Source organism: Pisolithus orientalis (assembly GCF_024613125.1).
Source record: "Pisolithus orientalis strain OTSU chromosome Unknown F5J12scaffold_2, whole genome shotgun sequence".
Classification (NCBI taxonomy): Eukaryota; Fungi; Basidiomycota; class Agaricomycetes; order Boletales; family Pisolithaceae; genus Pisolithus; species Pisolithus orientalis.
The window spans coordinates 1,867,688-1,880,918 of NW_026260783.1; the positions used below are offsets into that span (position 1 = coordinate 1,867,688).

The 13,231-nt window shown below is 49.7% G+C and overlaps 3 protein-coding genes across 3 annotated transcripts; 1 reads left to right on the forward strand and 2 right to left on the reverse strand.

Moving 5' to 3' along the window:
* Positions 1–64: 64 nt before the first annotated feature.
* On the reverse strand, positions 65–1,314 carry F5J12DRAFT_798766 (ribosomal protein S8e/ribosomal biogenesis NSA2). Its single transcript, XM_051744238.1, has 6 exons — positions 1,297–1,314; positions 1,253–1,255; positions 1,112–1,176; positions 573–1,057; positions 300–518; positions 65–244 (listed from the first exon to the last, which is right to left on the reverse strand). Exons 1-6 carry the CDS (start codon positions 1,297–1,299, stop codon positions 237–239), a joined length of 783 nt encoding a protein of 260 aa, XP_051605108.1. The 5' UTR covers positions 1,300–1,314; the 3' UTR covers positions 65–236.
* F5J12DRAFT_197946 (Yip1-domain-containing protein) lies at positions 1,297–2,444 on the forward strand. Its single transcript, XM_051738368.1, has 4 exons — positions 1,297–1,624; positions 1,680–1,825; positions 1,876–2,057; positions 2,111–2,444. Exons 1-4 carry the CDS (start codon positions 1,381–1,383, stop codon positions 2,304–2,306), a joined length of 768 nt encoding a protein of 255 aa, XP_051605109.1. The 5' UTR covers positions 1,297–1,380; the 3' UTR covers positions 2,307–2,444.
* A 103-nt stretch (positions 2,445–2,547) lies between these two features.
* On the reverse strand, positions 2,548–13,217 carry F5J12DRAFT_946600 (uncharacterized protein; the record flags this gene model as incomplete). The annotated part of the gene is given in 21 exon segments (XM_051749752.1): positions 2,548–3,888; positions 3,938–5,512; positions 5,566–5,909; positions 5,960–8,455; positions 8,504–8,692; positions 8,740–8,855; positions 8,901–9,031; positions 9,085–9,676; positions 9,727–9,939; positions 9,986–10,096; positions 10,148–10,331; positions 10,381–10,551; positions 10,599–10,839; positions 10,891–11,192; positions 11,241–11,619; positions 11,674–12,090; positions 12,139–12,281; positions 12,329–12,561; positions 12,607–12,789; positions 12,848–13,053; positions 13,072–13,217. Coding segments are annotated over 21 exon segments (9,678 nt in total), but the record flags the coding sequence as incomplete, so codon positions are not given.
* Between the last annotated feature and the right edge of the window lie 14 nt (positions 13,218–13,231).

The following is a 13,231-nucleotide window of genomic DNA, read 5'->3' on the forward strand; positions in this document are numbered from 1 at the left end:
CTTGCTCATGCAACGATTCCTATTGGCTGGCCGAGGCTCCACTCTAGTCACCGCCTTCGGAATTCTCCGGAGACCCCAGTTCCACTTCATTTAACTGTGTAATCTGCTAGTAGTCACACACAAGCATGTGTCCGTAATGCTTTGAGCTACCCTAAGGAGTCTACCAGAAGAGAAAACTACACTACACAATGTATTGCGATGGACGAAAGATAGACGAGAGGGCAGAGAAACAACACTCATACGACTGAGGTGAGTCGTTAGCGGAGTCCGAGAAGATGCATAAGGGATAGACAACTCACGAAGTACTGCGTTCACGCAACCGTCATTCTCTGGATTGTTGGTAATTTGAGCATACTTCCCAAAAACCACCTTGCCACCCGTAGTAACCATCCCCAACTCAGATACGTTCACCTCTATCACAGTCCCTTTAGTTAGGACACCCAACTGGGTGTACATCGGTGATTGGGGATTTTTCTTGACACCCAATATTTGCAACTGGAAGGTCGCTTTCAGATCAGCTACAAAGAGTCAGTCAAACACGGAGTACAGGGTCCACATTGCACATCACGTACGATGCGTCACATTCGCTTTCTTGTATCGCAGCGCCATTGGTCGAATGAACCGTTCCATTTTCACCGGTTTACGTGTGAACCCTTCACCGACAAATGTAGCCTTCGTCACCATGCGCTTCCACGATTTACTCTTCTTCGTCCCCGTCTTCACTACTTTGAACATCTCATCTTCCGCAATACCCCGCACTTTCGGCAACGGCACAGAGTATTTTGCAGCCTTGTCTTTCCGCTTCTGCTTGATCGCAGATGACAGGGCCTTTGCATCCTTTTGTCCCTCACGATCAAGAAGGTATGCAGGCAGGGCACCATCCGGTACGGAGGATGAATCGGCTTGCTTCACATTGCGCTCGTCGTGGACTTTGAGAGTCTTCTTGAGCTGGACTTTTTCTCGGTGACGCTTAGCGTGAAGGAGTTTCGCCTTCAAGCCAAAGGTCTTTTGGGCAATTGCAGAGGATTTGTGAACCGCACGAGCTTCCTTTTTCCGCCTGTACAATGCCCTTTAGCGATTAATCGCTGTGTGCTGCATCAGGGCCACGCACTTTCGCTCATAGTAATCCAACCGTCTACCATGCCGTTTGATATGTTCCTCGATATATTCATTCTGGAAACAATTCCCTTAGATACTTGGGTGCACGTTCAGATGTCCTATCAGACTTACTTGCGGCTGAGGGAGTAAAAAACGGTGTTAACAACATGCGTTCCTTGAGTTCGCGATATGACTTACCATTGTAAACGGAGAGGAGGACTTCGGAGAATGCCGAATAAGGTCTGACACGTACACCGCAGCCGTCTTCCGCACGAAACGACGATGTGGCAGGACACTGCAAACCAATATGGCGTCGCGTCGACTTCACAAACTAACGTGCCGCTACAGTTTTACGCGGCAGAGTCATATCAAAGCCAGTTTTATCCCAGCTCCCGGTCGAGTTTGGAAGGCGCTGTGAGCACCGGAGGCGTCACTCCGTCTTATGGAGGCAGTATTCAACAGCCAGGTGGATGGTGGACTGCATTTGGTACCGGAGGATTTGAAGGGGAACCACCACTGCTGGAAGGTGCGAAGCAATCCAGACAAGGATTCCCACCGCGTTCATATTTTGGATGTTGCAGAGCTTGGCATCAACTTCTCCCATATACAAGCAAAATCAATGACCGTGCTGAACCCTCTGCAGCATGTAGATGAACGTATAATGGATGATGCAGACCTCGCTGGCCCTCTTCTCTTTTTCTTCTGCTTCGGTATGCTCCTACTATTGGTAAGCCTCGGTCACTATGGGTTCCTCTGATGATCCTCACATATGAGTAGTCTGGGAAGCCCCAATTCGGGTACATCTATGGCTTTGGGTTGCTCGGGTCTATTTCAATATACACACTCCTCAATCTCATGTCTGACAAGGGCATTGATGTTTACCGTGTTGTGTCTGTGCTGGGATACTGTCTGCTCCCCATGGTTGGGGTGGGTGCTGTTAGTGTTGTGGTAACATTGGAGTGCGTTCCGCTTCTCGATTTAATTCAAGAAGTTCTAATCACCGACCCCGCAGCGGTGTCCTCGGCTACATGCTTTCCATTCTTTCAATTATATGGTGCACATACGCTGCATCAGGAATCTTCGTCGCTGTGTTGCGCATGTCTGACCAACGTTTACTGGTTGCCTACCCCGTAGCATTGCTTTATGGATGCTTTGCACTTTTAAGCGTCTTTAATGTAGGGGCGGGTAGAGCAGGGGTTGGGAGGTAGATGACACCATGTCCTATTTCAACTTACTGCAGATACCGTGGAACGCCATTTCCTCCCACCCCACGCTCTTCAAATAGCCTATTATTTCTTCTACGGATCTTGCACCCCCAACAATATCTGAGGCAGGCAAGTCATTATCTCAGGTGCGCATATCCTACGATAGTAAAAGAGTATAGTATCCGAGTGCAAGTACCTGAACGTAAATAATAATACTTCAATGTGGTGTGTATGAATGAACTGTCTGCTTTCGGTAGCCACAAACAAGTCCCTGGGTTCTTAGACTAGCTTTCGCTCCCTCTCCATCCGCTCAGTCGGTAACTGCTTGCTGTAGAGGTTCAATAGCCCTTCCATAATCTTCTCCAATGGTGTCGTTGCATACTCGTGAACGTACTGTGGTAGAGAATCTTCTAGACTGAAGCCAGATTTCTTCATGAAGAAAGGATGCATCACGTCCGGAGTTGCCTCTCCCAGCTGCCGTAGAGTCAACTTTTGAATCCTCCTCTCGCGCGGCTCGTAGACGATAGCCATTGTAAGGGGAGATGAGGTGCTGACATTCGCCTCCTGAGACTGTGGAACTTGCTTGGTGGGGAGAGAAGACTCTGAGCTGGGCAATTGAAGCTTAGAAGGTTGAATTGAATGAGACGTAATCGTATCCCCGTCCGATTGTGCTGTATCGAGAGAATGTGCTTCGGGTATACTCCAATGCCCTTTCTTTCGTACCCCCGATGTGCTCGCAGCTGCACCTGTTTGGGTTTGCAGCTGAGCCATCTCCCGTGAAAGATTCTTCCGCAGCCCAGTTAGCCACGAGTACAGCGCGACATTCAAAGTTATGTAGATGTCCTCAGGTTTTCTGTCGGCTCGTCCCTGGAACGTACTGTAGAAGTCGTACAGAAGGCGTTTCGATAGTTCTCCACCGGGTTCCTCAGTTATCATGAGCATTCTCATAGATGGCAAGCCAACGATATTCGCTTCCGTGGGATTCTTGAAGAGCAGATCTACCCATGATCTATCACTGGAAACGGCAACTGAAGGTGGCAGGAACGGCTGAAGCTGACTAAATTTGGAGATGTTAAGTCTTGTGAACGACAAGTGTATTTCCCTGCGGGACGGTCGTCCGTCCACGACTGCCCGATGCAAGCTGGCTTGCACGTCCCGCCCGATAAATGATGCAAGTTCTACGTCTGCCATTGCTCGTGGGAAGCAAATGAGCCTCAAAGTTTCAAGGCGGAAACTCATTTGCTGGCGGATGACGTAGGACAATTCTACTTCAGCTTCCTTGAGCCGGTTTCTCGCAGACTGGAAGAAAGCAGAGGCAACTTCTGTCAGAGGGTTACTGGGTTTGGGGCTCTGCGTGGCGCGAAATGCTTCTGATTCTCGGCTTGCTGCTAGTCTTTGAGATGCGATGCTGGCTTTGAACCTGTTTGCATAGAGCATCAATTTAGGGAGGCTTGTGATTGTTGCCAACGCAGTGATCTCTTTCCCCTGAACGGTGAACGCCAAAAGAAGACGTCGATCTCCGTTTCCCAGCTCAGAGGTGAGACGACTCCAATCGTCGCGAATATCCACTTGGATTGGGTCCGCTCTAGACCCATTGTCAATGGAAAAATGCCACGCCATCAGTGAAAACTGACCTGTATACCAACAAACGCTGTTGCTCCGAGTCGAGTTCCGCGTTGAGGGCGCCACTCGTCATCGTAAGTTCCAGCAGCCGCGCCGTACGTGACTCACGTGACTCCCGCGTCAGGGAGTCCTCGCTCCTGCGGACCGTGTGGAAGATGCAATTAGGGACAACAATGTGACCAGAAACATTCCCTCTAGCTAGAATGGCAACATCTGCCACAGAGAGAGACACCTCAGAGCAGCTCTCGGAAAAACGCGTGCGAACAAGGGCTTCTTTAAGATCGAGAGTAATGAAACTGATTGATTGCCCGAGGTCGACAGTAACTTCTGTCCTGCGAATCGAAAGCACAACAGTTGTGGTGACGTCCTGTGTTCCAGCTGGACTGAGAGGCTGAGTCGACGGCGGAGCAGCGTACGGTTCTCCTGTATTGGAGCTTTGTTCCGAGATCAAAGGAATGCGGTCCAGCCAAACTGCTTTGAAGCATAGAATATCTTGCAGACGCGAAAAGCGTACACCTCCAGCGATGTCCGTGTTGACAAGGACAGATATCGAACCCTCCGGATTCCCTTCGCCATCCTCGACCTTGGTAAAGGTTAAGGAGAAGGCGAGATTGCGGGCTGCGAGGTTGACACAATCATCGCTAAGAAAGCCATGCTTAAGCCCCACTGTTAGACCATCCACAGATCCAGTAAAGGTCAACCTATGGGCTCCCGGGGAAACGTTCACAATAAAACCGCCACTTTCCCACCTGAGAGCCGCAATGACGTTTACGTCCGGCTGGCACGTGAGTTGCAAGGTCGATTTGTCAATGCGCAGTGAAAAGTTTATCTGCAAGCTAGATGTAGGAGAAAAATCCCCCGGAGGTGCAAAAGGCATAGATCCACGAGACGAGTCTCTGTATTCCGAAGTAAAGGATGCTCGCGTGTCCTGCAGACTGGAGCTCTTCCGTATCCGGGCTTGGACTTGATCGGTTATCTCAGTGACAAATGGTAATAAGTCGGGATGGAGTGTGTTTTGGCTCGAGTGAATCTTGCTTTTGAAGATCAGCATAGGCGCTGGCACAGACCCGGATGTGCCCGGGACATCAGCCAACGCTCGATACTCGATCCATGCCGACAAAACTGGCAGCTTGACCACCTCTATCTCCCTCGTTGAGGGGTAATTATCGTCGTCGTGATGACTGCCAAACACTGGGTAAGGCCGCTGGGATGGACTACGTATGCGAATTTGCCCGCTGTCGAATACAAGCGCTGTAAACATGTTTAGTGCCGGGAGCGCATTGGAATAACTTTCGGTCGGGGGACTCGTGCTGAACGACTCTGATGCCCGAGGAGCCATCCCCGTGCTGGCCAAGCGTTCCATCCTCTCCCGTCCGTGGCGATATACGTCAACCAAGGAGAATACGTAGTTTGCGATGGACGAATCAAGATCCAAAACGAATCCACTGACATTCCCAGCGATCCAGATATGCCGTTTAAAGCGTGAGGTATTGGAGCGTAGCTGAATCTTCATTTCGGGATAGCACAGGCGATTCTGGGTGGGGTAGCTCTCAGCAATGAAGTCCACCGGGATCCATTGCCTAAACCTTGAATACGTTTTTCAGCGCTATGCACGGGAGGGATAAGGAACTGTAATTACCGGTTTACAAATTGGAGAGATAATTCCTTCGTAGTCATCTGACCTACTTCGCCCCTCTGAGTATGGAACTTGATCCGACGCACGGAGAATAAGAAGGCGCGGACAGCAGAGCAGTCACAATTAGCCGACATTGGCAACTCCAAGCTCTGATCAAAGGACAGTGGAAATGCGACACCAATCCTCTCAATGTTTACGGTGATACTGTGTTTGCTCAACCACGAGGTGCCCTGTTCGAGATCCGGTTTCCGGCGCTGAACTTCGAAGGTCTTGAGAATGGTCCGAGTTTTCTCCTTGAAAGCTTCCAATTCTGCTGTCCTCTGACTTCTTCTGATGAAAAGCTCAGCCTAGAAATGTGTTAGTACATGGAATAAATTCGAGGAAAAGGTCTAAATACCCGGTGGTGATCAATGAAATCCCCAAGTTCGCTTATTGAACTCGGTTGCATGACAGCCTGGATCTTTGGAATGGACACATCTAGGCGATTGCCTTCGGCCGCGACGGAAACATCAATGATAATAAAAGCCGATTTATGGTTGCGATCGAAGGCATGCTCTGGTTTTGCTTCTCCGCTGCCAGGGGCTAGAGATAGTGCTATGTCCCGGAGGGCAATCTTCCACGCAGCGTAGCCACCTCTTTTGGTGATACCTCCAACCACATTCTCGCACTCCAAGTAAAATGTGGATGCGGGACCTTCCAGGCCAATTCTGAACCCTTTCAGGTTGACTTGAACGTTGTATCTACTAGGTTTCGATTCCGGCCTTGCGATCTCGGGGTCCATTGGTCGTGTTCGGCGGGTCTCCTCAATCAAGTCCATCAAATCTGTGAAATCTCGTCCAAACTTCTGCTGAACAACGAGCAAGGAATCCCAATGTGAAGGTTTCAGCTTCACGTTAGCGAACTCCAGGGCAGCTAGCAAATCCACATTATCCTTTCCCTGATGACCAGTCAACGCTAGAGCAGGCAAGACAACTTTAACGCGGGGAGCCTCTGTGCCATCATCCATGCTACGTGATTTGTAAGATACAGCCAGGGTTTGGGACTGCGCTTGAAGGCCAAATGTTCTCTGCCTCTTCGTTGTGGCATACGGTACAGATGCGACGAACGCTATGCTGTTTCGTACGGTCCAGGATAGCCAGGTCCCTCTCATGATTTGTAGGGTCACATTACAGGCACCAATAGTGCCGTTAAACAAGACGTTGGGGTCCTGATGCTTTTCTGCGTGCGAAGCTGGCAAATCTAAAGAGGTTTGGTTGCCCTTGATTTCGGATATCAGGCTTTCAGCTGCAATCCCAAATGCGGGTAGGAAGTCGGCCTTCCACTCTTCGATGAAGCGATATAGCCGAATGGCGCTACGGGGGACGCTGAGGATAATGTCGTCCAGCGAGAAGACAAGGCGCAAGGTATTTGATGTGCGATCGCTCCGTTGGATCACATTGAAGCTGCCCTTGACGAAAGTCAACGATGCAAGGGAACCGCGTTCGGGTGCGAGGACATTGGTATCGCCCTCCCTCGACTGAGCCCAGACATGGAGACTTCCGAAAGTGCAGATGTGATTCGTCGAGTCTATTCCAGCGTCTGAGCGTGTGAGGGCTGAAGAACATAGATCCAATGAAGACCCCCCTAGTTCGAAAATGATATTCTCCGCTGCTGCTCGTGCATCCAAATTACCAACCTGGACTAAAACGATGACATGAGACGGCACGAGGCTTGCTGAGGAACCACGATTGAAGCCCATATCATAATGTTTTCGCACTCGAACGATTCGCTGAGCAAAGTCGATCAAACGGGGAGAAACTACCAGAGAAATATTAGCGGCGGTAGCCACGATGCAACTCTGGCTGGTAAGAAGGCTGGTAGACGGGTCCTGGAGAAGTAAGTGCGCGGCTGCCTGCGAATCGGACCGATATTCCAGATACAGTGTTGTTGTAGCCAGATAACTCTGTGACGTGGGCGTATTCGACAGCACGGTGAAGCGCAGGGAACCAATCCTGCATGAGGCTGAAGTCATGGCCAATGCCATCTGTGGAGTGGTCGTTTTCTCCATTGGGTACATCATCTGCCCCAAGGAGGAATGGGTCAAATCGTCAACGTCTACCATGATATTCAAAAGACAAGTCCTGAGCAGGTCTTGATCGTCCATCTCGCCTGAGACTTCCTTGTTCGCCGGCAAGAGAGGTCCGCATAGCCGCAACACAGAACGCATATGGAAAAGAAATTTGAAGTGTGGATCTCTCCGTAACGCATCGGGAAGTCCTCGTTGGACCAAGAAAGATGGTTGCATGACGGAGAGCGGATCAACGACAGTACGTTCTTTAGCTCGTGAGAGAACTTGGCGAACAAGTGTGGGGAAGCAACTCGATAGAGCCAATTGCCAGTCTTCATAAGTCGCTGCTAGCCGCTCAAAATTTACCTTCGTGGCAAGCAGTAGAGCGACTACGTGCTCCGGATCCGACGGGCCAATCTGCGTCATCAGTTTTTCGCTGCAAATGACTAATCTTCCGCTTATATAGTTTGCTTGAATGCTGTCCGACGACAGAGAGTACTCTGGATGGGAAGCACTTGGCACACCAGACGGACTGCTAAGGCCAGCATAGAGCGCCTGGCAATCCAGTTGAAAATCGGCAGATCGATTCTGGGGAGCGCACTTGAAGAGCAGTCCGGTTAGGGAACAATATGCAGTGAGGTCAACACAGCCGTTGTCGGTGACAACACTCGAAGACGGCTGATCCAAGTTCGCTTTGCAATGAACTTGTTCTACGAGCTGAACATGCAAGGAGTGCAGGTTTACGTCGAACGAGGGTAACACAGAATCCGATGGTATGCCTGACTCGGTGAAGTTCCCCAGATGTTGACACATGAAGGTGTCCAACAGTAGCTCGTCACTGAGATTCTGTCGAGAACTGAGTAAATAGGCATTCACAGTGTAGAAAAGTCTTACATGGTGTTTGACTTCATCTCTGATGGTGGACACAAAGATAACAATAAGTGGAGTAATCAATATCTCAAATCCGTGAGTAGATTCCATGCGAATTGCTGAAATAGTGCTTGCAGCGGTGGGCGGAATTAAAGTACAGTGAAGCACTTTGCCCGAGGAATTTTTCGGTTTCTCAATACTAGTAGGTGGATTCTGCACCATGGTTAGCCCTTTTCCACCGAAGGGACTTCTGTACTCACATATACCAAGGCAAAAGGTGAACCATCGCGAGCAGAAAAGTTATTCAGACCACTTCCATCATAGCGCCTCGTAAAACGATGATAGCCCATGAGAGGTTCCTTCGACCGCCGCTGTGCTGTTCAAGAGTGAGTTGGCTTCTCATACTTATGGTCTTCCTCACCATCTACATCCAGCCAATCGCTCCCCGACGAAGTAGCGTCTGACATGTCTTCATTGTCCGACTCTTCATCAGAGATAGTCGACTCCGCGTCGTCACTCTGCGCTACCGCAGGTCGTAGGATTCGGTTTCTCCTACGAAATAAGAATTGCCCTCCCAAGATAACTCGCAATGCTTGACCACTTACGCTACTCGGGCATCACGACCCGCTTCCGAAATTTTCTCATCCTCGGATTCGGATAGGTGGCACAGGCGAGACCACCGAATGAAATGGCTAGAACCCACCTGCTCGTGGTCTTGGAGAGTAGAGGTTGGCGTACAGAACGAGGGAAGGCTAAGTTGAGGAAGATAAAGATCCTTCAAATGGTCGATAGGAGACAATAGAGGCCGCCTATAACCCGCTACGGTACGATAATTGCGGAAATGCTCGCGCACTTCCTTGACCTGACAGAGAAGATTATGGGCTCTTCGGGTGAGTGCATCCTGCGATTGTATAAAATCACTCTGCGCATGGCCGTTGGGGTTTGAAGAATAGATCTCAAGATAGCTGTTAAACTCCAGAAATGCAGCTTCTGACCATGATGTACGAGATGAGTCAGAAGTAATAAGTGCCTTGAGGTTAGCAAGAGGGAGCCTCAGAATGATCAATTTGCCGCATAATTGTCCCTGCAGGTCATTGGAATGGACGCTAAGCCCATGGGGCAAATACACATCGACGGCCGCAGAGCCTGCAAGTAAGGTAAGGTTGAGAGTCTTCACGGATAACTTGACGAACGTCACTGTCTACGTGTTAACAATCCGAACGCACTAACGTGAATGCCCCACGCACAATCAGGATCAGTTGGCAAGCCAAATTCGCCGGCGGGAGCATTCGGCGAGTCGACAAAGTTGATTCGGAAGACGTCCAGCACCGCCAGAGCTATGCGACTTTCGAGCACTGACAGCAGTGCCCTTACACTACCAAAACTAATTTCCCAGACGCACACATAGGTGCGTGTTCGTGGTGGCGGCCCAAACAGCCTATGCGTCGTAATATCGATCCCTATAGCCGTCCAACGTCGGGACTCATCCACTGTATGAAAACTCACCATCAATGATCAATGTTTTATCGGGGGAAGGACACTCGTGACGGAAGAATGCATCCTCCGGAAAGACTTCTAGGACGCAACCTTTTATTTCCCCAACGTTTAGAGACATGTCTGCCACGGAGTTACATCGGAGCAGTTCATTGTCCAAAGCCACATACGTACCCATGAAGTAGTCATGCAACCTGAAGTCGAGTTGAAGCTCGGAAAATCCCAGCAATAGGGAAGCACCGGCGTCATCAGTAGTTATCGCAGTATCACCGTACTTCTCGTATCCCGGGAGAGCTGCGGGGAGTAACAGGGTCCCATTGTGCAGCATAAGAGAGATAATGACTTGAAGAGGGTTCGACTGCGCGACGTCAATATTACATCAATAGATCTGAGATAACTGTACGCACTTGTCCGGGCCTGTATTTCTTCTCGATAGGGTCTCCGACTTCACCTTTCCTATGCTTATCCAAGTACTCAACGAGCGTCGAAAAATGAGTGAAAGATCCAAAGTAATTGTCGCGCAACACCAAAGTATACCTGACCACCCATCCCAGTGCTTTAAACGAGACACCTGTCAGCTGCATACGATGAGTAAGAGGCATAGGTAGATTCGGACGCAACCCACGAAAATATCAAGCTTAATTTGATCGACATGGTCAGAGCGCACCTCGCTCCAGCTGTTATATGAGGCCACCAGGCGAAAAGTACGCGCATGGAGCACCTGTTGCTCCTTACCCAGGTTATAAAGAGATTGGGTGTTCCACTTTGGCAACGACATCGAGACAGCTAAATTCGGTACGTCAACGGAAAGTGGAATTGTCGATCTTTCTGGGCGATATGTATTCGAAGGGATTGTCACTACACTGCTGCAATCGTGGGGCTCGGAGAGTGAAGATTGCTGAACGAGAATGAGATACATAACACAAGAGAGGCCAGCAGACTCACTGTTGTCATCCTTGACAAGTGGCTTATCGACGATATTCTGGTCATTTGCGTACAAGTTGAGGTCGAAGTGAAACAGGTCCACCTCGAAGACATAAACCGTCGGTATGAATTGGTACCACCCTGTCGGCGGCGCAGTTGTCCAATCCCGTAACAAATCCACAACCATATTGATGTGATCCCGCAGAGGAGAGATGACAGGCTGTCGTAACAAAACTGTGAAAGACCACTTGCGTTCTGCGTTCCATTGAATCGGTGCTGGAAGTGCTGCATGCACCTAGCCCTCGATTAGATACCAAGATAAATCGAGTGTTTCAATCCTTACCCGACATGATTCTGCAAAAATTATGCGGCTCTCGTTCAAGCTTGAATTAAGCTGCACCGTATCCAAGTGAACCTCCAGTCGTGACTCATAACCTTCGGGGCCGATAACCATTGGAATAGTATAACTGATGGACGAACTGTCCCCGGCAGTAAGATGGAGAAAGGCGGGTTCTCGTTTGTTGTGTTTCGGGCCTTGGGCCTGACCATCCCACTGCCAATCCTTGGAGCCCTCCCGGAAAGGCACAGTTAGCGATGTTTCTCCTCGAAGCTCGATGAAAACTTTCATTGCTGTCCAAATTCTCTTGTCTCCAGGCTTGAGGCGCTGCGAGACTTCTAGATTATGATAATTTGAAGGAAAGAATGTGCGTTGGAGGTGAACGCTGCGAGGTTATATAGAATTGAGTACTTCGAAGCTGTAGAGTTGAGATGATTACCGTTGCCGATCCGCCCATGGACCATACCGGATTACTCCGTTGTGGATAACCAAGTCGATACCCCATTGAGGGGGTAAGTCGCCGTTACCAATGTCGTAAGACTCAAGACCTATGCCTCCAGCACCAGTCACCTCGGCGGGTACCTCGCCAACGACATCAACATAGTACGATAGTTCCAGTGTGGGAGCTTCCACGATGCGTCGCTCGATGGCATACTCGAGTTTATTAATTTCAGCCCCAACAAATGCACATTCGTCGAAACCCTTCCACGGGTACTTTCTTGGAACAGAATGCTGGTGATTGTAGCCAGTACCAACGTGGGGAGAGTGACGGAACCATGGGTACAATTTCAGTGCCCTCCAGACCCTTGCGAACACCTCGTGAGATAAATATAGGAGTGGGATGCGGTCAGCATAGCTATAATGAATCTCAGATCGAACTCTGGATCCATGAATGGCGCCATACCTAGAAGACTCTGTTCGTACACGGATGTAATGTCCTATGTCAGGCATGGCTCCCTGATAGTCAGGGTTCTCAACGAGACGGATGACAGCACTCTGGAATCTCAGATTCAATAACTGTTTATAGAGGTCACATTTTGATCTAGCCTAGTGGAAGTTAGTATGACCTGTGCATGGAATATGAAAACACACACCGGCACGATCCCAAAGGTACCGTTAGTCCTGTGACATTCTGCGATCATTAGACTCGGAGTAGAGGGATTGCCGCAGGTTATGGAGAACTTGAAGGCCTCGATGGACACTGGTAGCAAAGCCTTCGGATCAACGTAGGGCATCTGGCGTTTAACCCAGTTCAGAGCAGCGTAGATAATCGGCGGAGCCTTTATGTTAGAAAAGACAGCGGGAGGATATAAGCCTTCCCACAATCCTTGCGTTACTAAAGCCTGTAAGTTGACAAAGTGGAGCGGCATACCTTCCAAAGCAGATGATCGAGAAAAAAGGCGTCGAGGTTCAGATAACTCCGAATTTGAAGATGTACCTGCTTGCATCTGCGAGATGATATGGTCATATGCTGCAGTTTTGTTGTACAGGAACCATTCAAAACCGTGAACGGAGATCTTGACACGACATGGAGGCAAAGTACGCGGCTGGTTAACTTAGACACACGAGTGTCAAACAGGTATACCGCGGAAAGTAACGCGGCCAAAGCTTACAATCCTCTCCTCCGACATGCTCTTGGTCCAAGTCGTCCTCTGTTGCGGTGGCACGTAGCCAGTACCTCCAAGTAATTTGAGCCTTCACAACACTGATGGTCTGGTTGCTTGAATGGTAGCGGAAGTCCTTGAGAAGGATTCTCCCAGCCAAGAGTGAGAAGTGAATGGATCCTGACGCAGGTACGTCAGCCAGCACGCCAGGTGTTCTACGGCGAATCCACTACTCGCCAATCTGCACCCATATGCTAGAACCTTGCTTGTCCCAACACCGTATTCTCAAGAATAGCCCAATGAGCGCTGCAAAGAATCGGTTCCAATAGAATGTATAAAGTATGGAGGCCACCAGCACGCAAATGCACGACACCAAAAGGTAGATGTTGAGCA